We start from the raw sequence: 27,551 nt of genomic DNA, 5'->3' as shown, positions 1-27,551 counted from the left end.
GGGACCTAATCAAACTCCACAGCTTCTGCACAGCAAAAGAAACAGTCATTAGAGTGAATCGGCAACCAACAGAATGGGAAAAAATTTTTGCAGTTTACCCATCTGACAAAGGGCTGTTTGTTTGTTTTGAGACAGGGTGTTGCTCACCATAACGTTGAACTCCTGACTTCAAGTGATGCTCCCATCTTAGCCTCCTGAATGGCTAGGCTTACAGACATACCCCACCATGACAAACTAATTTTTTTTCTTTGTAGAAACAGGGGTCTGAACTGTCCAGGCTGGTCTTGAACTCCTGGCCTCAAGTGATCCTCCTACCTGGGCTTCCCAAAGTGCTGGGATTATACGCATGAGCCACTGCACCAAGCCTACTAGTTGTTTTTCACACATCTTGGTTTTAACCTCTAACTTTATTATTTTTATCTCTCTTACTATATTTTCCTTTGTCGTTTTGTTTTATTTTACTTTCTGGGAAACTGCCTCAACTTTATTTTTCAAACTTTCTATTTAATTTTTTATATCCTGTATCCTTTTTATAATTTCTAAGCATTATCTGTTCCATAATTGACCCTTTTTATGTGTCTTGTTTAACAGATGGAATACTTTCTCATATCTCTCTCAGGATATTGATTCGTTTCTTTGACGTTTTCCTCTCTTCCCAGCTAATATACAAGTGAACCAGTGACCTGCAGTTCTGCCTGCACAGGGATAATGACCAGTCAGATTCTCTCTTTTCAAGATGCTTAACATAACAGATGCCAAGAAAGGGAAAAGGAGCTGACAGCAGAGGGGGAAGCTGAAAAGACATACAAAGAATGGCCATAAAAGATATGAGTATGTTGAGTGATGAGTGATCAGAAACTACGAGTGATGTGGTACAGGTGTTTGCAGAAGAACAGGAAAGCCGTGATCAGGTTGGCTATCAGTGAGGTCCTGTTAGAGAAGGGGCTGTCTAGGCCTGAGTCCTAAAGCTTTGTTAGTGATGTCAGAAGTCACGGTCCCAGCTTCAAAGGCCTCAGTTGTCTGATTATTTCTGGATCCCCATGAAAAGCCCATGACTCCTGTTTTATTCTCACTGCACACCCCTGCCTGTGATGACCCTGAGACACTCCATGCCTTGTAACCCAGTGGCAATATCATCAGGGTGGGAGCTGGCTGGCTGCTCAGATGCCCCCCAAGCAGAGTCTCATCATAAGCACCATGTTTAGGTCTCACCTTTCTGCAATGTTTGAATTCACACAAAGACACAGTTTCAAAAAATGAACATTATTTCACAACTCTAGATCTTCCCAATTACAGGACTATTCACACTTCCTAATCAGGGCTCCCTTCCCACATTAGGACAGGCAGGGGGTCTCCAGCAAGGCCGGCGTTAGGGTGGAGGTGGCTATGCAGCCCCTGGAGTATTTGCTGCTCTAGGCCAGCGCACCCTGCCTCTGCCTGCCCAGCAGCAGAGCCCCTCTCCAGGGATTATTCAGGTCCTGCTGGGAGGAACAAACACCAAGTCACTGGACCTTTCCCCTTCAGACATGTTTGAAGGACTTCCTAAGTCCCCGTCAGCAACACATGTACAAACTGTCTCTTGGAGAAGGTACCTTCTACAGAGAGGCACACCCATCAGATTCGCAGAAGGTGAGCTGATTTTCAGATTACAGTAGCTCCCTAGGTACCAGAAGAGCCCAGGTGAGATCTGACGAAATGGTTCTAGCTTCTCTATCCACCTGCCCTCCAAGGAGCTGAAGACTTCAGGCTGAGGAGCGCCGGCTGAAATGGCCGGAAGACGGTACTGAAAGGGAAGCAAGGCTTGGCCTCTTAGCAGGGGAGCAGACCGGGTAGTAAGCCGAAGCCACTCTAGGTGTGAAGAAAGAGCCGCAGGCAAGAAGAGCATGGGACTCAGCTCCCAGAGTCAGAGATACTGCTTGGCCAGCCCAGGTGACAGTGCTAGGGTATAGTAGCTGAGTGCAGACCAAAAGGTCTTGTTTCCAGTCCAAGCACCCTTTGTCTGGGCTTGCATTTAATCAGCAAAGACGGTTCTGCACTTCTCAGTTCTTTGACCCAGGAAGCCTGGTCCTGAATCTGTAAAGTCTGTAAATAAAACTGCAGTTAACTTTGAACATCACAGGTTTGAACTGTGGACCCACTTAACACAGAGGTGGTCTTCTGCCTTTGCTGCCCCAAGACAGTAAGTCCAGCCCCGCCTCTCCCTCTTCTTCTTCAGCCTACTCAGTGAAGATGACAAAGAATAGGACCTCTATGATGATCCACTTCCACTTATTCTATAGTAAATACATTTTCCGTTCCTTATGATTTTCCTAATAACGTCTTCTTTTCTCTAGCTTTCTTTATTGTAGGAATGCAGTGTATAACACATAGAACATACAAAATATGTGTCCGTTGACTGTTTATGTTATCAGGAAGGCTTCCAGTCATCAGTAGGCTATTAGTAGTTACGTTTTGGGGGAGTCAAAGTTTTATCTGGATTTTTGACTGCAAGTTGGCGTGGCGGAGGGGTGTCAACACCCCTAACTCCCTCATTGCACGAGGGTCATCTGTATGCACTGTGGAGCCTTAATGCAGCCTGCTTCAGCTTTGGCAAGTGCCTCATCCCAAGCTCCCGTTTCTCCCTCTTGGTCCTACCCACATGGGCCCTTATCCCTCACCATCATTCAAATCTCATCTCCCATTGTAAAGTCCAGATGAATGCAGCTTCCAGAAATTACCTCAAAAAGAAGGTTTTATATGTCTTGGGTCCTCAAAAAAATGAGTTAATTAAATTGCCCAGTGCTCCTCTAAAGGAGAAAGGTAGTCATCTTGGGGACGATGCACTGTTTTCCCACCAGGCCAAGTCATAGACCCTAGCATAGAGCAGACACAGCCTCTGCCTGGCCCGAGGTCTGTTCCAGAAAGTCAGGTAGACTCAGGGCTGTCCAGCCCCGCAGGCCCATCCCCCTCCTGAGCTACTTATGGGGGCTGGAGGTGTTAGTCTAACGGGGTTCCCCTTCCTAGAGGGGACCTAGAGAGCAGGTGGCCCAGGGGTGAAGTGGGGAGGAGAGGAGGGTGCAGAGCCAGAGTGCTGGTGTGGAGCCAGCCAATGAGAGACCTGGATGCAGAGGACATAGGGGAAAAAGAAGCCTGGAGAGCCAAAAAGGACAGAGGGTAGCTCTGAGCTGCATTGCATGGATCCATATTCTGCGTGGTGACTATAAAGCCCTTCCATCCTTGGCCTCCTGTTCCCCTGCTAGTCCCTGCCCCACCCTTGCTGCTCCACTCCCCAGGCTCCCCATCCCCACGCACTCCAGGGCCCACTCTTGATGCTGGACAGTGCTGAGGCTCCTCCCTCCTGCATGGCTCCTGCCTGTAGCTATGCAAGAGCAAGGCCAGGCTTCCTACATGAGGCTCCAACTTCCTTCCTCACTCTTCAAAACTTGCAAAGAAATTGATTTGCCCCTTAGAAGGTAGCAGTGTTTGTTTCTTAGGCTAATATTTTATGGGAGTAAGCAGATTGCAGCTACAATTATGTTATTATGGACTATTATATTCTTGTTTGGGGAGAAAACGTTAAGCAGAATTGGGTTCAGATCTTTGCTTTTGTTTTTTCTTTTTTAAAAAATTAATTGTTAGAATTTTTTGTTTCTTTTCAATCTTTGCTTTCAGCTGTTGTTACTTTTGAGTCTATGGAGAGACTAAATGCAGTGAGCCCAGCAGAGCATGCTGGGCAACAGAGGTCCTGAGTGCCAAATCAGAATTTCAAGTGGTACAAAATGAGGCAGTAAACCTGCACGTGGAGGTCTGATACCGCTTGCAGAAGTGAATTGAACAGATGTCTCTCTTTTGGTAAGGATGTGGTTTTATTGACTTGAAATAAGAATGTTCTCGAGCAACAGCCAGTCACCCATGGGATGCTGCCACAAGGAATAATTGAGCACTGACTCAGACACAGGGGAAACCACTGCCTCAGACACAGGGGAAACCACTGCCTCTGCCAGTCTTTCTCCCAGATTCCAACAGTCAGCGTTAAGCATTTCACCTTGTTCACCTCCCTGAGAAGACGTTGCAGCTCACTTGCCCCAGTGGGCACTGGGAGGCTCTGCTCGGGTGGGAAACATGCCCCCCAACATGCACATCTGGTGATTCCCTTATGAAGCAGATAGTGGGGTCCACACATGAACACAAGGGGCAGGGAAGTAGCCCCAGGGCATAGTGTGGAGCCTCCTATGAGAAAACAGGGATTAGGGAGGGGCAAGGAAGAGGAGTTGGCCAACGGGTGGCAGGTGGCCATCTAGATGGTCATGATGGGTGAGGGGTCTGGCATCTCACTTTTCAAATGTGGGGATCTGGTAAATTTCAGTTTCTTGATACTATCTGGGAAGACTGCTGGTAGGTTTCCTGAGAAAGGAGCTCAGATAACACAAATGTAAATTTTGCCTTGGATTTCAAGAAGGGGAGGGTCAATTTCTAGGTTTATTCAAGAAAAACCATAAACCTCAGTTCTATGGGGCAGTTAGGCCTGTTTCAAGGCTCTGAGGTTAAGGATTAATGAGGGGACAGAGTCGCCTGGAGAAGTTCACTGGGGCCTACAAGAAACTACAGAGGCTTTCTGGCAAAGCTCTCTGCTGTCTATTCTCTCTTCTTTCCTTGCAGGAAGAATGCAACACTGTTCCAGACCCCAGAGGTGAAAAGGATTTTGTTCAATAAGTAGAGAACTGAAGGGGTGTGGGAGGCACATGGATTTGAACGAGAGCCCTCTTGGCTTGCAGGCAGATGCTCTACCTTGAGTTGCACCCTTCGCTTGCCAGAACTGTCTCTGATAAGTGCCTGTGCAGCCACATCAACACCTCAGTTTCTTCTTGGTCAGTCCACAGGAACAGCCCCACTGCAGACAACCCATTCATGCTCTCCTCTTTCCTCTAAACCCCAGCCCCCTTCAACCTGGCAATCCACAGGCCTACAGCTTCTCCTCTCAATGGGAAAGACATCAGCTTGGAAAGCCATTAACATTATCCTAGAAAGGCTTTTTAAATGACCCAATAGGACAAGTCCTCAGATGGCCTTGGCCAACCCAGTGCTTCCTTCTTTTCTTGGTTGTAGTTCTCAGAATAACTGGAGAATGTGCTGGGAGTGCTGTGTCCTGAGATAAGGAGGAACTATCCTAAACCCGAACTCTGTTCCCATCACACCTAGAACAGGACGCCCTACAGCACTTTAGCCCAATGATCCAAATTGCCATTGGGGTAGAAAACCAAGAGCAGAGGCTGTTCAGGGTCCCTCAGCTGCAGTGTGAAGTGGGACACACATAGGTGAGACTCCCATCTGCCCTGGGCAGCTTCCTGAGCCTTGGGGGACCAGCTCACCCTCAATCCCAGGCTTCTGTTGTCCTTTGCCTGTCTGAGGAATAAAGTTGCTTTGCTTAACTTGCTGTGTGAGTGTTCTGTGTCTCCGGACTTGAGCAAGTGGTACAAACTGCACATTAATAATTGGTACGTGCTTCATAAGTGGTTGCTAAATTTTGCAGCCCAGGAGATCATCTGGTGTTTCTGTGATGTGGGGTGATGGAATGAACGAAAAATAAAACTTCTCAGACCTAACAAATCAGAATCTCCAGATGGCATTCGGGTGCTGAGACATGTTTGGCAACTTTGATTTTAGTCTGTACTTGCACGTTATATGCCTGAAAGAAGAAATGAAGACTGTCATTAAAGGCCCGCCTGAGTTCACAACATCACCTTAATAACAAGATCATAGCTAGAGCCACATTCCTGCTTTTGGAACTTTGCATTGGCCCAGCCCATAGATGACTAGATTCCTTTCCATGTCTTCTTTTTCCACTTCCTTCCTACCAACCTCCCCTTAATCTGCCATAGGACCTGGGGCAACCTGAAGGTACTAATTAATATGTGTCTCCAGTACTTAAAAGAGACTCCTTCCAGGGGGCACCTGGATTTGAACCAGGGACCTCTTGATCTGCAGTCAAATGCTCTACCCCTGAGCTATACCCCCTCAGCTTCTAGGAGTGTCTAATAAATACCTTTTCACCTGTGTTGCAACACACATCTATGCTTTGAAATTTACATTGACTCAGGCAGTTTTAGAGATTTGGAAATTTTGCCGCCTCACAGCAAATTAGCCCTTTTGGCCCTCTTCTTCCTTATAGATCCCTCCCTACTTGGGCCCCTAAAAGCCCCCTCAGCTCACAACTTGCCATCTCAGGGCTACTTTGAAGGCACTTGCTTGAAGAATCATCACCAAGAGGTTGGCCACTCCTTTCTTACTTCATCTCCTCCTTAAAGTCCACTGACTTGAATATGTACCCACATCCTCTCTTTCTACCCTCACCCTTACCCTGGTGGATGGATTTGGGAGCTTTTCTGTCCATCTCCTCTCTTTTTATTCTCATCCCAACTATTCTTGGTTTTTTGCAGGGTCTGGACTGAACCCAAGAAAGCCCATACCAATAATTTGAATCATTTGACCCCCACCGTGTAGCCCAGGAATTTCCCCAGCTGTCCCAAAGAATCTCAGGCCAGAGGCACAACTGGAGCAGCAAGAACAAGAAATGTCTCCTCTGCTCGGCAGACCCCTGCCCTGAGGCCCAGCACCACATGTCCTGCAAAGTGAACCTGGCCCCTGGCCAACATCCAACATTAAGGCTACTGCTGACATCAAAAGGCTATACAGATCTCAAAAATGTAGAGAAAGAACACCCACCCAAAGGATCCCATGAGATGGTGGCAGTGCCTGTGATAACTGTATCATGGAGACCAAAGTCAGAATGCACAGAAGCTCACAAAGGAAAATGCAATCTCTTTGTGTTTTTCTACAGTGTCAAACAACATTGAGCATAAAAGTTGGGCTGCAATAAATATTTATTGGAGGGAAGTAAACACAGCAAAATTGGCAAAGATAACTAACAATAGAGTTAATATAAATTACTTGAGGTAGCACCAGTCAAATGAACTCTTGCTGTTTTGGTGTTCAGTTCTCCAAACCTAAGCATGCATATTCTTCTGAACTCAGATTCTATCTTTCTCGCTGGAGGAGATGAGCTAATTCACAGCCATGTGGAGCTCTGTCACTGGCTACTCTCTCTTGTTGGTCTTCTGGCTTCCACAGCAATGGTCCACTCTTATTGAAAAGGGAAAAAGCAAGGAAAGAATTAAAGAAATCCTCGTATTAAAATTCTTTTTGTTAAAACAGTAAGACTAGTTAAAATCCCAAAGTCTACAACCAGCAACCATCATACTTAATGGTGCAGCGTTAGAAGCATTCTCTCAAAAACGAAACGAGACAAAGATGTGTGGTAGTTTATTTCTATTTAAAACCACCGAAAGCTAGAGCTAGTGCATTTAAGACAAAAAATAATAATAATAAGGTTTTTAAGTGGAATAGAAGAAACAGAACACCCATTATTTCAGTGATACTGTGATTGTGCAGTTGTTGGATGTTGTGTTACGTAAGTACAATTTAGATAAGTTGGTTAATAGTGTGGTTTATTCTTACTTTTTTGCTTGTTTGTGCTACTCATTACTAAGGAAAGAGTACTAAAATCTCCAGTTAAAATTGTGTTTGTCAGTTTTCTTTATGCTTCCCTTGGTTTTTGCTTTATTTATTTTGGAACTCTAATTAGGTACATATACATTTAAGATTCTTACATCTTCTTAATGAATTAACTCTTTTATCATTATGAAATATCCATCTTTATTGCTGGACATATTTCTTATTATAAAGTCTACTTTGTTAATATAGCCTCTCTAGCTTTCTTATAATTGGTGTTTGCAGAGTCTTTATTTTTGTATTTGTTTACTTTTATCTGTATTTTTTGGTTTAAAATGCATCTCAGCTTGGGCAACATAGTGAGACCCTGTCTCTAAAAAATAAAAATAAAAAATTATCAAGGTGTGGTGGCATGCACCTGTAGTCCCAGCCACTGAGGAGGCTGAGGCAGGAGGATTGCTTGAGACTGGGAGGTTGAGGCAGCAGTGACCTGTGATCATGCCACTGCACTCCAACTTGAGTGACAGAGGCATTTATTTGAGTGATTGAGAAATTTATTTGTCTCAAATAAATAAAATGCATTTCTAGAAAGTGGCCTATTTAACAAAGACATGGAATCAATGTAGTTACTCATAAATGGTGGATTGGATGAAGGAAATGTGACACATACACAACATGAAATACTACACAGCTATAAAAAAGAATAAAATCTAGGCCTTTGCAGCAACATGGGTGCAGATGGAGGCATTATCCTAATCAACTTAATACAGGAACTTTTTTTACTGCATGTATTTAGAATCTCTGTTAATGAGGGGCATCAACTTTTAGGATTGTTATGTTCTCTTGATCAATTGACCCCTTATCAATATGGATTTACTGTCTTCATCTGTGGTAATAATTTGTCTAAAAACCAATTTTTCTAATGCTAACATAGATAATCCAGCTTTCCTTTGATTACTGTTAGCATGCTATATATTTTAGTATATTTTATGTTTTTATATTAAAAGTATATTTCTTTGGGGCAGCATGTAGATGTTTGATTTTTTTTTTTTTTTATCAAATCTGACAGTCTCTGTCTTTTATATGAGTCTTTAGACCATTTACATTTAATGAGATTTATGACATGGTTAAATTTAAATATATTGTCTTTGTGCTTTCTATGTGTTTCATGTGTTTTTAATTCCCCTTTTCCTCATCTTCTACCTTTTATATTTCCTTAGTATTTTTTAATGATTTTATTTTACCTCCTTTGTCATCTTATTAGCTACAACTCCTTGTTGTGTTATTTTAGCATTGTTTTATGGTTTATACTATACACCTTTAACTTAGACTATCTTCTAGTGATATGATACCATTGCATGTTTAGGAACTTCACAATGATATACTTCAACTTCTCCCCTCCCAAACTTAGTGCTATTGTTATTGTATATTATACTTTGATATGTGCTGTAAATATCACACTACATTGTTATTTTTGCTTGAACAGTTGGTTATAGGCCGGGCACGGTGACTCACGCCTGTAATCCCAGCACTTTGAAGGCCAAGGTGGGTGGATCACCTGAGGTCAGGAGTTCAAAACCAGTCTGACCAACATGGAGAAACCCTATCTCTACTAAAAATACAAAAAAAATTAACTGGGCATGGTTAGGGGCACCTGTAATCTTAGCTACTTAGGAGGCTGAGGCAGGAGAATCACTTGAACCCAGGAGGCAGAGGTTGTGGTGAGCTGAGATGGCGCCATGGCACTCCAGCCTGGGCAACAAGAGCAAAACTCTGTCTCAAAAAAACAAAACAAAACAAAAAAACAGTTGGTTATCTTTCAACAGATCTAAAATTTAAGAAAAAGTATAGAGATGCACCCACGTAGTTACCATTTTGGATGCTCTTTATTTCTTTTTATAGATTCATATTTCCATCTGGTATTATTTTTATTCTATTTAAAGGATTTCTTTAACATTTGCCTCACTATGGGTCTTCTAGTGGTGAATTCTTTCAACTTTATTATGTCTAACATGCTTTGATTTCACATTTATTTCAAAAAGGTATTTTCACTCCGTATAGAATGAAGTTGAGAGTTCTTTTTCTTTCAGAATTTTAAAGATGTTGCTCTACTGTTTTCTTTCTTGCATTATTTCTAATAAAATATTTGTCATCATTATTTTGGTTCTTCCGTACCTAGCATTTTGTCCCCTCTGGCTGCTTTTAAGATTCACTTCATTACTGGTTTTGAATAATTTGACTATAATGTAATTTGGTATTGTTTTCTTCATGTCTCTTGTGCCCAGGTTTCATTCAAAGAGCTTTTAGATTGCTGAACATGTGAAGGTACTGGAAAGGTGGCATGCCTGGAGAGGGCACAGAAATTCCATGCCCCTTCCCATGTACCTTGCTCCATGTACCTCTCCATCTGGCTTCATTATTTTGGTTCTTCCATACCTAGCATTTTGTCCCCTCTGGCTACTTTGTAATGTCCATATCCTTTGTAATATCCCTGCTTTGTAATGTCCATATCCTTTGTAATATCCCTTAAAATGAAGTAATAAGTTTAAGCGCTTGCCTGAGTTTTGTGAGCCATTCTAGCAAAAGACCAAATACGAGGAGGTTATAGGAACTCCCAATGTATAGCCAGCCTGTCAGAAGTACTGGAAGCTTGCACTCAAAACTGGCAGCCAAAGTGAGGTCAAACATGTGACTAAGCCCTTATCTCGTGGGATCTCATTCTAACTCCATTAGATGGTGTCAGAATTCGCTGAACTATAGAACACCCAGCTGGTGTTTGTAGAAAATTGGAGAATTGCTTTATGGGGAAAAGCAGTCCCGCATTTTGGTGACCACAGTATTTTATCGGGAGTGTTGTGAGTATAGTAGACAAAAAGAGTCTGTTTTCTTCCCCCATTATTATACTTTTTTTTTTTTTTTTAAGAAGGAATCTTGCACTGTAGCCCTGGCTGGATTGCAGTGGCGCAGTCTTGGCTCACTGCAACTTCTGCCTCCGAGGTTCAAGCGATTCTTCTGCTTCAGCCTCCCAAGTAGCTGGGACTACAGGCACCTGCCACTACACCTGGCTAATTTTTGTATTTTCAGTAGAGACGGGACTTTACCATATTGTCCAGGCTGGTCTCGAACTCCTGACCTTGTGATCCTCTTAACTCAGCCTCCCAAAGTGCTGGGATTACAGGTGTGAACCACCACGCCCAGCCATATACTCTTTTTTTAAAGCTTCCACAAAACTACTTGGTTTCTACAACAAACTACTAGAGAGAGGGTAGTTTATAAAGAAATGTATTTCTCACAGTTCTGGAGGCTGGGAAGTTCAAGTCACCACAGATTCCATGTCTGGTGAGGGTCCATTTCCTGGTTCATAGACAGCCATCTTCTTGCTGTCTACATCACAGAAGACACAAGGGTCCTCTCTCAGGCCTATTCTATAAGGGCATAAATTCTGTTCACAAGGGTTCTCTCTCATGATCTAATCATCTCCCAAAAGTCCTGCCTCCTAATACCATCACCTTTGGGGCTGAAATCTCAGCATATGAATTTGAGGGGGATACAAATATTCAGTCTATACCACGACTTAACTTTTTGAACATATAGAATGCAAGTATAATGACTGTTTAAATATCCTTCTCTCTAATTCTAACATCTGTGTCATTTCTGGATCAGTTTCTATTGGTTGATTTTTCTCCTAATTATAGGTGGTGTTTTCCTACTTCTTTCATACCTAGTAATTTTTGGCTGCAGACATTGTGAATTTTATCTTGTTGGCAGCTGAATATTTTAATATCTACATAAATATTCTTGAGCTCTGTTCTGGATTTATTGCTCAGGGAGGACTGTCCCTTGCTTCTTGATGTCCAATGTCTTGAAAGTGTTGTTTCCTATATTTTTCAATTTTTTGGCTATTTTAGATAGGAGGATAAATCCAGTCACAATGAGGATTAATTGTCGTCATAAGCAAAAGTCCATTAAGAAATATATCCCTGGATCCTACTGCATAGGATCTTGGAATCCCCATCACCGTCTCAGACCCAACATGGGCAACACTAAATGCCCAATCTCCCTGCAGCCATCATCTCTGCATTCTCCATCTGGAGTCTTTGCCTCAGTCAGTGGCACCATCCCACACAGCTGTTTAAGTTAGAGTCCCAGAGTCATTTTAGATTTCCCTTTCCCTCATTGTTCAAGTCTAGTTTATTGACTAGTCTGATCAATTCTAATTTATATACATCTCCCTAATCTTTCTCCTTGTCTCCATGTCAACAGTCACTAGTCTAAGACTGTAATCATGTCTCTGGTGGCAGTTTGCTCTGTGTCAATTTGGTACAGCTGAAACTACTTTCCCAGAGTCATTTCCTGGTCTAAATTCAGTTAGAGTTTGACAAAAAAATTTTAGTATTATTTGGGAGGAGAAGTGAAGCCAATAGCCATTACTCTGTGACAGCTGTTGTTGGTAGTGGTCGTGGCATACAGACAGACACCAGTGGATTCCAGCTCATCCTGCTCTCCCTCAATCTGTGTCCAGCTCTTCCCAATGGCCAGTCCTGTCCATTAGCAGTAGCCCCAATGCCACCACCAGATACTTGTTTGAGGACCTACAGAAATGGTAGCTAAATGTCTATGGAGTTTTTCTCTAAACACTTTGTGGCCCCACTCCAGTAGCTGACTGTGCTTGGATTATCAGGGCCCCCTGCAATTTCAACTTGTTCAGGTTGCCATGCTTTCAGAAGGTTGGGTAGTGACTGTTCTTTGATATTCCATCTTCCATAACTCATCCTATAATTGTGCATGGTCTAATTCCTATAACAGTTCCCTCATTCAGTAATATTTAAGTGATTCTGCCTCCCTCATTGAATACTGACTGACACATCTCATTGGTATTTTTTCAGCTTTTTCACCGTGAAGCATACAAAAAAAGCACAAATCATGAGCGATAAGCTTTAACAAGAAATAAATATACCTGTGTAATCTCATATCCAGATCAAGAAATAGAACACTACTCATAGGTAGATGCAAATGAAATAGGGAATGACTCTTTTCTAAGTATACATTTTTATATAGTCTTGACTGTTGAATCATTTTAATATTTTACATTTCCAAAAAATAAAACAAGTATGAGGAGATAAACCTAAAAATAAATAGTAAGAAAACAATAAATCTGATGATATATTACATTGATACCATGCCCACAAAGAATTTTTAAAAACTCTCAGTGGTATATATTCTAAGGAAAGAAAGATATTGAGAAAAAATTAGATATTGAACTTAGTAAGTTCATTTGGTATAGCTTGCAAAACCTATATGTTGATATTTGGGGGACGCTAGTGTTCCATTTATGGAAGACAGGAAATATAAATGTGGAATGGAGGTGTTTGTTACAGTCTTGTTGTCTTAGGTATTACTCAAGCTCTTTGTCTAATGACCAAGAAAATTAAGGACCAAGGACACCAAGGGTGAGGTTGGGGGAAAAGTTTAATAAGCAAAAGCAAAGGTCTTTGCAGCAGAGGGAGGACCTGAGAGGGTTGCTGGTTTTTTTCAGTTGAATACAGGGGCTTTTATAAAAAACTTCCCCTATCTGTGTAGCTGTCTGTGTAATTGCCCTGTGTACACACACATGCCTGTGTAGCTACAAGCATGTCTCAACCAAGCTTCCTTCCCGTGCAAGTTTCCATGTATCCCACTCTGTACATGTTTATAGCCGAGGAGGAACCTTTTCCCTGGGATCTCCCCGATTACACAAAGAACAAAGTTGTTTCTGTGTTGGGCCTTCTCCCTTGTCTGTGCCGGGGCAGCTTGATTTTTTAGGCTGTTACTCTGTTTAAAAGAATTCTACTGAGGACTGGCCTTAGCTGTGCTTACTTGGGTTTTATTTCCTTTTTCCACTCTCATTTCCCCACTCAGGAGTGGAGAAACTTACTGCTGTTAGGGAGGTTGGGTGATGATCTTTTAGCTAATTCCTGCTAAATAGTGCCATCATGTGGGGAACTATAACAGTCAGGGCTCCTCCAGAGGTTAATTTAAGGGTCCCCAAAAGAATGGTGTGTTTATGTGTGGTTCCATTTGCATTACCATTTGAAGTTCAATGGCCTATAAGGGAGAAGTAATGATTTGGGTTATCAGAGGACATGCATCAAAACAAAACAAGGTGGGGGTAAGAACAGCCAAAAATCCTGGGGATGCTGAGACTCAGTAACTGGTGGCTATAGTTATGCCTGTTAAGATTTGTGTGCATGGGGCTTGGCTTTGGTTAGGTTCCTTGGTCTTATTCTCCCAAAAGAACAAGCCTCTGAGTTGTGGGTACCCTACCTATTCCCATCACCTGGAAGGATTCGCAGGATAATTGCTTAGAATTAAAATATTTATCTAGGTTTTTTTGTTTTGTTTTTTGAGATGGAGTTTTGCTCTTGTTGCCCAAGCTAGAGTGCAATGGTGCAATCTTGGCTCACCACAACTTCCCTGTCCCAGGTCCAAGCGATTCTCCTGCCTCAGCCTCCAGAGTAGCTGGGATTCCAGGGATACACCACCATACCCAGCTAATTTTGTATTTTTGGTAGAGACGGGGTTCCCCCATGTTGGTCAGGCTAGTCTCAAACTCCCAACCTCAGGTGATACGCCCACCTCAGCCTCCCAAAGTGCTGGGATTACAGGCATGAGTCACCATACCTGGCCCAGATTTTTCATATTACCCATCCCTTTTGTTTCTTTTGAATTGCAGCCATAGATTACTGGTTGATTTATGGGAATAAGCAAGATGAGTCTAAAATGTAGGCAAAAACTTAAAAACAACTGATGAGATTAGAATTAAATGACAAGTGTATATGTCCTGAAAAATAATTTTTCTCTGTTCAGTTCTCATTTTTTTTCTAAAACAAATCACGATAAGATTTAATTGTTTGCAAAATAAACTTTGGTTTTATACTTGGCATGATTTGTGTAAAATGCAGCAAGAATACCAATCCTTCACATAGGCTTTTAAATTGACCTTGATAGAACTCTCCTCTACAAAAAATCTAAGATGAGACCTTTTAAACCTGAGCCCAGCCATGGGTTTGTACCCTTAAATACCTATGAGTTGGGTAAATTTCTCTCTTCTTGAGTTCTCAAGAACATGGGGTTCCTGGGCCTGTTAGAACGTGACATTCTTTGCTCACCACAGGTTAGGAACCCTGTACGGGGACTATGTAGGCAAAGTATGAGGCCAAATTTCCCAAGGGGCCTTAATTAGCTTTGCAAGTGAGGCTTGATTCCTTAAAGGGAAGCACACCATTCTGGTCAAAGCCTTGGTAAAACAACCAGCATCTCCAATTGTGTCCTGTTAAATGGATTCTTATTGCACTGGTGCAAATAACTATATTGCCACAATTTAAGAATACTTAACAAACAGTTTCCAAATTCTGGAGATGCGAGGCAGAGATAAACAAACAAGCTTCAAATTTTGTTTACAGGAATATACTTACTCAATTATTAAATGCTGTAAATAGCTCAAGATAAGTTTTCTTGACTCTGAAAAACAAAACAAGGATCAGTAACATTTTAAGCAAAAGAGCTAAAAAGATTACTTTCTGTTAGTGCAGTCCATTCTGTTAACTCTCGTTTTGTTTAATATTCATGAACATTTCAGCTCTTCATGAATCCTGTACATTTTTACTTTATTCCAATGTTATAATCTCCAAAGTCATCAGATATCTGCATTTGAGAGCACCTATTAAAATCCTATAGCTGATTATAACCATCTTTTGAAGAGGATCAAAACAAGACAGTTGTCTGTGAAATGATGAAATGCCCAGGTTATTTATAGTCAAGAACATGATTGACAAATTTGGTTATTTCTGTGGTTTTCAATAACTTAACATAATATCCTTAATTATAATTGGTAGCATATATTCAGACATTATAATTTTTTAAATCTCATGTAACTTTGGAATATATATTTATATTATTTAGTAAAATATAACCTGAGTAATATTAAATATCATTTGATAATCCCATATACCCAAATATGTCAATAATCCTGTTTTTTTTTTTGGTGGGCAGGGGGAGTGCTTTGGGGGCCCTCTGTAGCATCCAGAAGCTAGGGGTTAGAAAAGACAACCTTGAAACTGAAGTTTGATCATGGGAAGCCTGTTAAATATGTTAGAGATTCAAAGCACTTGACATTAAAAAATACAATTCCAGATGACCATAAGCTATTTATTTTAACCAAAATGGTGACTCTAATCTACAACAACTCTTTAACCTTAGACAGAAATTTACATCTCCATGACTTCTTATAATCTTTTACTACAAAAGATTTTACTGTTTTTACATACCTTGCATGTAAATCTATTTTCAGTAGTCTCAATTACATGTTATAATGGTAACTCTTAGCAATTTTTAACTTTAAAACCTGACAAGTTGTTTTAATTATGTACTAGGCACTTAAAAAGTCTGACTCCTTCCAGCATAGTTAAGGGCATTGTAAGTTCACTATGTCCCCAGGCCTTATCAGTTGTGAAGCAGGCAAGTCAAATAATTCTCAAAGGCCAAAGAAGCAATTTACAATCTTAAAACATTTAGCAAACCTGGTATCTGACCTGCATAATTTAGACCACATATTTACATCTGAAGACATTTGTATTTTACCAATAATCTTTAAGACTGTTCTTATTTCTTAAAGATTAAAGTGACATGAACTAAAGGCATTATAGCTTTTATTTTTGCTTCAAAATATATTTGATCTAAGTGTTTATTTTTCTTTAAGCCAATTGATTAGAGGCTTTTTATAAACATTGCACACATAACACATATGACTATACAGACAGAAGATGCAGCAGTTATAGGATTTTGTTTGTTTGCTTCTTTGTTTGTTAATCTCCATGTTGGATTATTGGCCTCAAGGTGGAGCCCTTTTAGAGCAGGGTTAGAAAAGCATGCAGTTTCTAGGGCCTAATAAACAGGCATAGCTGGTATACAAAAACAGATTTTGAGAGGAATATATTTACCTCTAATTCCTGGTGTTCCACAAGAAAAATAGAGATTTTTTTTCCCAAAATGGAATCCATGCCATTTTAAAAAATTTTTTCCAAGGAGCTCCAGGTCATTAGAAGTTGTCCTAGGGCTTTTTATGCATGCATTAAGAGTGGCAAGACAAAGAGGAGAAGAAAAATAGTTCAGTTAACTGAGAAGAAACGAGGCTTTTAAAAAAAAAAACAAGATTTGAAAAAAAAAAAACAAAAAAAAAAAAAAAAAAAAAAAAAGGCCTTTTGTTTGTTTGTTTGTTTTGTTCTTTTGAGAGAGGGAGAGAGAGACGGAGGGAGGGAGAGAGAAAGTCTGGAGGCTGAAGTGCAGTGGTGTGATCTTGGCTCACTGCAAGCCCCCTCCCAGGTTCAAGTGATTCTCCTGCCTCAGCCTCCTATACTACAGGCACATGCCACCACGCCTGGCTATTTTTTGGTTTGTTTTTTTTTGCATTTTTGGTAGATATGGGTTTTCATCATGTTGGCCAGGGTAATCTCAAACTCCTGGCCTCAAGCAATCCACCCACCTTGGCCTCCCAATGTGTTGGAATTACAGGTGTAAGCCACCATGCCCAGCCAACGTTTTTTATATATACCTATAACTTGGATATTCACTTTTAATTAAGCTGAGAACTCTTTAAGAAAATCCTTTTTCATTAATTAAAACTTTACAGAAATTATAAACAGTGATCTTTATAATTCCTTTTACCATTTTGCATAGGGAAAAAGATGCCAAAAGTCGAACTCATTAAAAAAAAATAAATAAATAAACTTTTATCCTTTTGCTGGCATGTCTGGTTTCCGGATTTTCTAGGGGAGTTTCTTTGAGGTCCTCCCTGGCTGCATAAGGTTGCACCACTACCTGTTCACAGTCATGTTCAGGTTTCCAGTTTCCTTTGGGAGGGAAGTGGCTGGGTTCAGATAAGGACAGGTTTTTAACTGGGCTGTGATTCCTCTAATAGCAGAGCCTGATGTTTGGGGATGCAATTGTCTATTAGCCAGAGACTCCCCTTAGAAGACAGCAGTTGTACCACATTATGTGGGGATATATACTGTTGTTATTCCCGATGGTTAACCTGGTGACCTCTGGCACCAACAAAGCCACCACAGCAACTGCTTAGAAGCAAGCTGGCCACCCTTTAGCCACCAAGTGAAGCTCCTTGCTTAGGTAACCTATTGGCTGTTGAGCTGAACCTTGAGTCTGAATCAAAACTTACAGGGCCATTCCCTTCCTTTTTGATACACAGAGACTGAAGTCCTTCCCTATGGGAAGTCTAAGGGCTGATGGTTTAACCAAGGTTTGTTTTAACTGGTTAAAGGCTTTTTGAGCCCCAGGTTTCCAAGTCAAGCTGTGAGTTTCAGCTGCTTGAGTTTCTTTTATAAGGTGGTATAAAGGGTGAGCTATCTCACCATACCCAGATATCCATAGTTTGCAAGATCCAGTAATGCCTAAGAATCCCCTCAGCTGTTTAAGGGTTTGGGGTAGGGAAAAGGAGGAAATGGGCCTAATGTCACCTAGTGCTCTGGTACCTTCTGATAAGACTAGACCTACACACTTTACTGAAGTCTGACAGAGCTGAGTCTTAGATGTTGAAACCCTATATCTCCTTTTACTTAAGAAATTGAGGAGCGCCTCAGTGCCTTCCTGAGACTTTCTTGGTTGGGGCACAGAGGAGAGTGTTATTCACATACTGCAACACTTCAACTTGAGGGTCAGAAAAATCAGAGAGATCTTTGGACAGGGCCTGTTTTTGCAACTTCCTTTTGATACCAGGGACTACCTGAGTAATAAACCTGTTATTTAAGATTAGGTATCCTTCAATTGAATCAGGAGACAGGCAGCTGTGTTTCACTAATGCCTCTCTCAGCCTTTCCAGAAAGGCTGAGGGATTTTCATCTAGTTTTTGATCTATTATGGAAAGCTTGAAGTAGTTAATAGGTTTTGCTCTAGTCTTTTTCAAGCCCTCCCATATACACATTTGAAAGAACTTCCCTCTCAATTCTCTGATGCTATCATTGTGGTCCCATTTAGGGTCCTCCAAGGGCATTGCTACTCTCCCAGCTGATTAAGACTCTTCTGCTTCTCTGGCACTGTATGAGACACAAAGTTAATCTCCCAAATTTCTCTGTTGCTTGCAGGGCTTCCCGTTTCTCAGAGCAGTTAGGGTTTGATTTAAGGGTAACATGACATTCTTTCAGGAGAGTTTAAATACTTGGGTTAAATCCCAGAAAGCCTCTATACATGAGTGAATTTGGGGCTTGCCCAGAGTAAACTTAAGGATGTGAGGGTTAGAGGAGATCCAGGCTGCACTCGAGCAGAGTGAAGGCTTGTAGATAGGTTGTTACTCATCTGGAAAGAGAGGGGAGAAAAGGTGTCCCTTAGTCTCCTTCCTCCTTTTGGAGTGACCCAGGGTAGAGCAAAAGACAGAAAGAGTGTCCCCCTTCTCTTTCCTCTTGTCTCCTCTGGGTCCCTGCAATCCATCATAGGTACCACCCATGGATGTAAGCATGACCTTGACCCATGGATCTGTAAGAGCTAGCTGGCATGAGTGATCACGCTTACCTGCATGATGCCCTTGCTTTCTGTCTGTCTCTGGGTTTCCCAGACCTCTGTGACCCAAAAGGCTTCCAAGGTACCCCATGGGCCCAGGAAAGATTATATGGTAACTGGATTTGAGCAAGACCCTTTTAATGGAGGGAGTATCCTGACTGTATACCTGACTTCTCTTAACTATAGCTCTGGTGAAGCACTGAATTCCTAGAGAATGGAACCAGTGGATTTCTAGGCATAAAATCCTGTTTTTGTTTAAATGCCAGTGTAGCTGGATGTAGAACAGTGGCCTCAAAAGAATGTAAGGATCAAATGGCTGTCCTCCCTTCCATAGGGACAGTACTAAGGCTAGAATTTGTCTCTTAAGGGTAGTTTCCTTCCAAGTTTTGAAAGTAGAGTTTTCCTGCCTACAAATAAGGAATAGGGTTTGATTACTGATAGAGTGAGGTAGGAGGGAAAGGATTTGGGGAACTAGAGGTTTTGGACAAAGGACCAATAAAGCCCCCCAAGAAGAAAAATTCCATTTCACTAGGTGGTGTGGCAGGGACTGAAGTGTTAGGTAAAGCCTCTGACTCGAAATTCTTTCCAGTCAGTGGTTAGAAAGGTGTGAGCTTGGTGGATTGTCCCCACAACATGCCTACTGGCAGGAAAAAAATGATTTGTCTCATAGTGGAACTATTTGAATTCATTGGGCAGTGTTAAGTTACATGGAGAAAAAAAAACAACCCAAATGGAGAAGAGTCTATTCACTCAGGGTGAAATATTCTCCTATATAGTTCCATGAATGACTATCACTGGGAGACAAAAAAGCCCCTACTAGGTGAAAGTTTAACCTGCAATCTTGAAACCCCCCATCTCAAGAAAATCACAGAAGCAGGAATGCTTTGAATTACATTCCTAGTTACTAAGACATTTGCCAACTTTACCCAACAAGATGATCTCCCCAGGCTTTAAAGGAGTTTTAAAAACTCCTTTAACATAGCATACAAAAAGGGATAGGAAACATGATAGCCACAAAAAAAGAAAGGAAGACAATGTGATAAGAAAGTCTGGAACTCCTGGTGCTAATACCCTGATGGGCTGTTGAGGACTGGGGTTAGTCAGGGGCCTTCATGTAACACTGAGATGTAGCCTTGGCCAGAAACTTTCAGTTGCCCCAGGACCTCCTTCCAGCCACACACAATGGCTAGGCCCTCTGTGAAAGGAAACTGAATTGGAATAGAGCCAACATCCCCACCACCTGAGCATGATGGGGAATTGACAAAGTCATCTCCAGCATGCCTGTCCCTGAGTCTTATAAGGCTGCAGCCACAATACTTGTCTTTAACTGGTTGACAGTGTTCCAGTGTTTTGTTTATTTTTTTTAAACTGAGAATGAGAAGCCTCAGAAATGAAAGTAAAGAGTTGGAGGTCTGTTCCTATTCACTCTTCCAATGTATCCTTTCCTAGCCAGCACACCACAATGTTGCAGTCTTATTATCTGAGATATTACCCGAGTTCTTTGTCTCACAACCAAGAACATTAAGGAGTGTGGACACCAAGGGTGAAGTTGGAGCAAAAGTTTCATAAGCAAAATAGGAAAGCTTTACATAGCAGAGGGCCCAGAAGGGTTGCCATTGTTTCAGTTGAATATACAGGCTTTTATAAGAAACTTTCCCCATCTGTGTAGCTGTCTGTGTAACTGCCCTTATCTGTGCAGCTGCAACATGTCTCAGGTAAACCTCCCCCAATATACAGGTTTCCACAGAGCCTACCATGTACATCTTCATAAAAAGGAAGGAAAACTTTTCCTGGGAGTCCACTGGAGAGAACAAAGACATTTCTGTGTTGGGTCTTGCTCCCTTATCTGTGCAGATACAGCTTGATTTTTCAGGCTGTTTCTCTATTTAAAAGAATTCTAAGGCCGGGCGCGGTGGCTCAAGCCTGTAATCCCAGCACTTTGGGAGGCCGAGGCGGGTGGATCACGAGGTCAAGAGATCGAGACCATCCTGGTCAACATGGTGAAACCCTGTCTCTACTAAAAATACAAAAATTAGCTGGGCATGGTGGTGCGTGCCTGTAATCCCAGCTACTCAGAAGGCTGAGGCAGGAGAATTGCCTGAACCCAGGAGGGGGAGGTTGCGGTGAGCTGAGATCGCGCCATTGCACTCCGGCCTGGGTAACAAGAGTGAAACTCCGTCTCAAAAAAAAAAAAAAAAGAACTCTACTGAGGACCAGCCTTAACTGTCTGCTCCACTTGTTTTTTTCTTTTCTCCTATCTCAGAGGGAGACAAGGAAAGTACCACAGTGTTAGAGTGACATCATAAGTAGTGGTGTGAATACACACACACAGACACACACACACACACACACACACACACACACACACACACGCACACTTCCTAACTCTGCTTTCTGAAAGAAACCAGAAACAACCATTCAGTTGCAGTGAGCACTCCTAAAGCCCATACCTTGGAATTAAATTCCCTTAAAAGGAACCAGAAACTCCTGAAGAAATGGCTGATTCCAGGATTGGACAGGAAATCTAAAAGGTAAACAATGAAACATCTTGTGCCAGAAGAAAGTGCTTAAAAACTGGTGGAGATATGTCAATAGAACACAGGAGCCAGCCTGAAGAGACTCCTAGCTAAATTTAGGACAATTTAAGCACTGCAACAAATATAGGAATGTGTTATAACTCATTAAATAGTCTGTGAATCCATATTAATAAATTTATTTTTATTTAAGGTAAAGAGAGAAAGAAAAGTGCTTCTTTACCAAAAATAAATTAACTTAATAAATATAGGTGGAATTATGGAAATATAAAATCACCATTTTATAAACATCATTATAATAATTGGTTTGGGTAACTATCATTATCAGATGCTAAATTTGTTAGCTGAAAATTGTTGGAGAACAGAATTTTTTAAAATATGTCAAACATCATATAAATTGAATAATCAAATGCAACTTTACCAGTAGTGGGACAAACTGACTTCCTTGCCTCCTGATGTGACGCACTCAGAAGAACACACCACCACCTCTGTAGTAATTTTGCCGAAATATTGAACTTTGTTTAAATAATGAGAAAACAATGAGACAAATCCTCTCCAAAGTAACCAATATACTAATTTTAGCATATTGGCCTATTTTTGACTTTACATGCTCTTATGTTTGTGAGATCCAGTCATACTGCTGTATAGATATTGACTATAGGGACATTCTGCAAAACAGGTCGCTCAGACTTCTCAAAAATGTCAACTTCATGAAAGAAAACAGAAGTCTAGAGAACTAGTCTAGATTAAAGTGATCTTAAAACACATGGCAACTGTATATAAACAAAATCCTTGACTGGAGCCTGTACTGGAAATAAAAGACAACTGTCAATGATATTATTGGAATAATAGAGAAATATAGAGTATGGATTGCATAACAGCTGATTGTATAATTTATAAAGTTTCTGAGTACATTGTGGATATATAGGAGAATGCCTTTGTTCTTAGAAAATACATGTTGAAATATTTAGGGGTGCCAGGATTTCTTCAACTAACTTTCAAATGATTTGGAAAAATGTGTGTATATCTATATGTCCACATATAGACACGTGTATATACAGAAAGATAAATAGCAAATGTAGCAAAATGTTAACAATTGGTGATCCAGGTAAAAAGTATAAGAACTTCTATTATATTATTTTGATAACTTTTCTATAGGTTTAAGATTTTCAAAATAAAAATTTATTTTGGGGGGACAGGGTCTTGTTCTGTTGCCCAGGCCAGAGTGCAGTGGCACAGTCACAGCTCACTGCGGCCTTGACCTCCTAGCTCAAGCAATCCTCTTGTCTCATCCTCCTGAGTAGCTGAGACTACAGGCACACATCACCATGCCTGGCTAATTTAAAAAATTTTCTTTTGTAGAGACAAGGGCTCACCGTCTTGTACAGGTTGGTCTCGAATTCCTGAACCTCAGCTATCCTCCCATCTCAGCATCCCAAAGTGTAGGGATTACAGGTATAGGCCATTGCACGTGGTCTAAAAATTATTTTTAAAACAAAAACCGACCAAACAAAAAACCATTACCAGCACCCCAGAAACCACTCTTGTGCCTCCTCCCATTTATAATTTCTCTCTCCTAAAGTAACCACTATTCTAACTTCTAGCACTGTTTTTGAACTTTATATATATTTTTCCTAATATTATTTTTGTGATGTTCAGGCATACTAATGTATGTAAGAATGGTTTGCTCATTTCGTTTGCTGTGTGGTATTCTACTATACAAATACATCATGATTTATTCACCCAACATCCTGTTGAAGAGTGGGTTGTTGCCAACTTGTGGCTATTAGGAATATTAAGGCTATTCATAGTAGCTATGAATGTACTTATAAGTGTCTATGAGAAACACATGTACACATTTCTATTACATATTGAGAAACACATACACATTTCTATTAAATATATGCCCAGTAGTAGAATTGCTGCATCATAGATATATAATTGTTCTGTCTGGGAAGCTAATAAAATACAATTTTCCAAAGTGGTGTGTGTATCAATTTATTGGTCATTTGGATATGATTTTTCTATTCCAGTCTCATTATTCTATTGGGTTTCTGTTATTTTTCTTATTGACTTGTAGGTATTACCTTTATATTTGAATATAAGTCTTTTCTTAATTATGTGACTTCAAATATCTTCTCTTTGACCTTTAGCTTTCTTAGTGGTGTACTTTGATGACCAGAATTCTTAATTATAACAGTCTCATGAATCAATCTTTTCCTTTATGTTTAGTGCTTTTTTTGTTCTCTTTAGTAATTTTTACCTTTACACCAGGACACAAAAATATTATTTTATGCTTTCTTCTAGAAGCATATGTTTTTATATTCAAACTACAATCCATTAAGAATCAATTTTGTTGTACAAAGTGAAAGTATAAACCTTTTTTCTATACAGTTATCTAGCTAACCCTGCATCAGTGACTGGAAGAACCATTCCTTCTCCCAAAACTCTGCAACACAAAACCTGTTATAAATCAGGTGCCCACATAGGTGTGGGTCTGTGTCTGGACCTTTTCTCCTGTTCCACTGATCTACATATTTACCCATGCACCAATGCCACACCATTTACTGTAGTCTTAATTACTATATAGAGTGTATCTAGTAAATTCTTCCAACTGTAAGATTTATCCATGTTTTGTCACTGTAGTGGTTACTTTGTTCTTCTTTTTTTGAGACAGAGTCTCGCTCTGTTGCCAGGCTGGAGTGCAGTGGTGGGATCTCCACTCACTGCAAACTCTGCCTCCCGGATTCAAGCAGTTCTCTGCCTCAGCACCCTCCTTCCCCCACCAAGCTGGGACTACAGGCATGCACCACCACGCCCGGCTAATTTTTGTATTTTTAGTAGAGATGGGGTTTCACCATCTTGGCCTTGGCCAAGACCAGCCTTGGTCTTGAACTCCTGACCTCGGGATCCACCTGCCTCGGCCTCCCAAATTGCTGGGATTACAGGTGTGAGCCACCATGCCCGGCCTCTTTATTCTTTTTAAAACTCTGTTTAGGATTCCATTGTATGACTAGACTATGATTTATGTACCTATCCTACTGTTCATGGACACTTGTTTCCAGTTTGGGACTATTAGAAGAAATGCTGCTGTGAACATTCTTGCATGTACACACACACTCTCTGATGTCTGTTATCTAGGAATATAACTATTGAGGAAGAGGGTGTTTCTATTTTCAACTTTAGCCAGTAATGTCAGATGGTTTTCTAAGGCGGTTATAGCAAACAACACTGCCACTGGCAGGGCATGACAGTTACTATGACTCCACATACAATCACTGAGTTCCATCAGTCCCTTTCATTTTAACCATCCTAGCAACAGTTCACTGTGGTGTAATTTACATCTTTCTAGACTCATGAGGTTTGGGCATCTTTTCATAGGCTTATTGGTCGCTTGGATGTCCAAATGTATAAAGTAACTCCTCAAGTCTGTCATTTTTCTACTAAGTTCTCTATTTTTTAATTGTCTTGTTCAATTCTTTATGTATTTTGGGTAAAAACCCTTCATCAGTTATGTGCAATAGATACCATGTCCTGCCATGTGGGTTTTTATCTCTTACTTGTATTTATCGGCTCTCATGAATATTGGCTGATCTCCCTGAGAACTTTTTATCTGTTCAGCAAACACTATACAGAATTTATTACGTGCCAGTCCTGTGTTAAGTGCTTTACATGGATTAACTCGAATCAATCTACAAACAATCCATCAAGTATACACTCTTAATACCCCCATTGCGCAGACGACACAGTTGACGGAAGGGAGGGGCAGTAACCTGCCCAAGGCCTTCTAGCAGAGGCAGGCCTCGAACCCAGACTGTCTGGCTTCACAATCCACACCACTGGTATCCATGCAGCACTACTTCTCCCAGGCTTGTATCTGTCCAGACTCTATCGATGGGAATTCTTTGAAGCTTGGTTCCTGATGTAGTCTGGGGAGGAGTTTCATTTGGCCAGGAGCCTATGGCACCACACTCCCAACTCCAACTTGAAATAAGTTGCCTATGGTTTTTCAGATCCAATAAAGACTGTCAATTCAGGGTCCACTAAACCCCAGTCAGTCAGTCCGCGGCTAGGGATTCTTGGGACTGGTTTTCTTCTTCCTGTCTTCTCTTCACTCCTTCCTTAAGAGCTCAACCCTTTTTGTATCCTGTCTTTGTGCGAGGCAGTCTCATTCGTGATTTCTCACCATGTGTGGGGCCTAGAGCTTCTTCCTAGAAATGCCTATTTATCATTGTACTACTGACATCTGGGCCACCAGAATCCAGAGATGTCCCAGACTTCCTGGACTCAGGCTGCTGCCCAGCCCTGCCAGCAGGGCGTTCTGTGCTCTTGCAGGCTCATCAATCCTTTGCAGGTTCCTTGGCAGTCCACCCTACTGCCAAAAGACGAAAGCCAGAGGATTTTAACGTTATCATAGAAATCGCTGCGGAAGCCAGTGTTCCCCCAGGCTCTTGAGCCAGGAGCTGCTTGCTGACTTCTAAGAAGGTTGCCAAAAATACAAGGCAAAGGCCTGTGGGTAAAGAAGATTCCAGTAGGAGGAAAAGGCAGTTTGCAGAAAAATTTTACCAGCTCCTGCGAGAAGAGCAGAAAAGGGGCCTCAGCACAGCAGAGGTGAAAAGGAGCTAACCCATGTGTTACTCCAAATGTTCCTTCTAGATGGGACAGGGCTCTGTCTGCCATCAGAAAAGGTCATGTGGGAGGCTGGACACAGTGGCTCATGCCTGTCATCCCAGCACTTTGGGAGGCCAAGCCAGGAGGATCGCTTGAGGGTAGGAGTTTGAGATCAGCCTGGGCAACAGAGTGAGACTTCATCTCTACAAAAAAATTAAAACATATTAGCTGGGTATGGTGGCACACACCTGTGGTCCCAGCTACTTGGGAGGCTGAAGTGAGCTCCAGTTGTTTCACTGTACTCCAGCCTGGATGACAGGAAAATACCCTGTCACTTAAAAAAAAAACCAAGTCAGGTGGGGTTGTTCTCTAGCAATACATTTTGGTCCTCGAAACTATGTTAATGTTGGCCCTTTTAAGGCTTTAGGGGATTCTGAAATCACTCAGCTACTGACTTCTCACTATTTCTTGGAGTTGCTCCTTCTCTATCATTCTCCATTAACATTAATTGAAAAAGTGAAGTTGGAAGAATCATCTTCTGTCCTAGATTGTATTTGTGGTGGAAAACTGGGATTTTATTAAGTGTGTTAGAGCAGACAACTCAGTCACACAGAGTTTCTCTAGTATGTGCCCACCATAACAGGCGCTGGATGTTGACTCTGAAGGCCATTCTAGCAGCCAGTGGCCGTGCTTTTCCAGGGTGCTGCCCCCAACCAAGGACTAAAGGCAGGGAAGACACAGGCTCCTGGGTATTTGAGGAAGGGGATTGCCTCATGTTATATACAAGGTCAATGAGTTTTCAGCAAGGTAGGCCTGGCAGCTCCTAGGAGCTTCCATTGTGAAGTGGCGGGTCATAGGTTACTGCTCAACAGAGTGTGACCCTACAAGTTAAAGATACTAATTGACCCCCACAACAGCAGGAGGGGGTATAGCTCAGGGGTAGAGCATTGGACTGCAGACCAACAGGCCTCCGGTTCAATTCCAGATACCCCCTCCGCATTTTTCAATTTTGACATTTTAAATAGGTGCCTATATTTAACTTCTTATTAGACTCGAGGGTAAAGATTTTTTTCTGTCACTAGCAAATGTTGAGGCTAGAATGTGGTGGTTGGAAGACACAGGCTCCTGGGTATTTGAGAAGGGGGGACTGCCTCTTGTTATACACAAGGTCACTGAGTTTTCAGTGAGGTAGGCCTGGCAGCTCCTAGGAGCTTCCATTGTGAGGTGGCGGGTCATAGGTTACTGGTCATCAGGGTGTGACCCTACAAGTCAAAGGTATTAATTGACCCCCACAACAGCAGGAGGGGGTATAGCTCAGGGGTAGAGCATTGGACTGCAGACCAACAGGCCTCCGGTTCAATTCCAGATACCCCC

The 27,551-nt window shown here is 41.5% G+C and overlaps 1 protein-coding gene, 1 long non-coding RNA gene and 1 other non-coding gene across 3 annotated transcripts in view; 1 reads left to right on the top strand and 2 right to left on the bottom strand.

The window, feature by feature from the left end:
- Positions 1-128: 128 nt before the first annotated feature.
- LOC108298343 lies at positions 129-5,408 on the top strand. The gene is made up of 3 exons (XR_001822555.2): positions 129-2,278; positions 3,273-3,452; positions 3,652-5,408. It is a non-coding gene; the product is annotated as an uncharacterized LOC108298343 (long non-coding RNA).
- A 514-nt stretch (positions 5,409-5,922) lies between these two features.
- Positions 5,923-5,994, bottom strand: TRNAC-GCA. The gene has a single exon. It is a non-coding gene; the product is annotated as a tRNA-Cys (tRNA).
- A 1,003-nt stretch (positions 5,995-6,997) lies between these two features.
- The window catches only part of LOC108296643 (zinc finger protein 69 homolog), an 89,374-nt gene continuing 68,820 nt past the window's right edge, over positions 6,998-27,551 (bottom strand). The window contains exons 6-7 of the mRNA XM_037735843.1: positions 14,943-14,988; positions 6,998-7,119 (exon numbers count right to left, since the gene is read on the bottom strand). Of these exons, the coding sequence (XP_037591771.1) occupies position 14,988 (1 nt within the window). The 3' untranslated portion in view covers positions 6,998-7,119; positions 14,943-14,987. The remainder of the gene's footprint in view (positions 7,120-14,942; positions 14,989-27,551) is intronic.

The sequence above is a fragment of the Cebus imitator genome, unplaced genomic scaffold, assembly GCF_001604975.1.
Source record: "Cebus imitator isolate Cc_AM_T3 unplaced genomic scaffold, Cebus_imitator-1.0 Scaffold20, whole genome shotgun sequence".
Taxonomy (NCBI): domain Eukaryota; kingdom Metazoa; phylum Chordata; class Mammalia; order Primates; family Cebidae; genus Cebus; species Cebus imitator.
The sequence above is the reverse complement of the archived record's forward strand: the minus strand, read 5'-3'. Positions and strand labels throughout refer to the sequence as shown.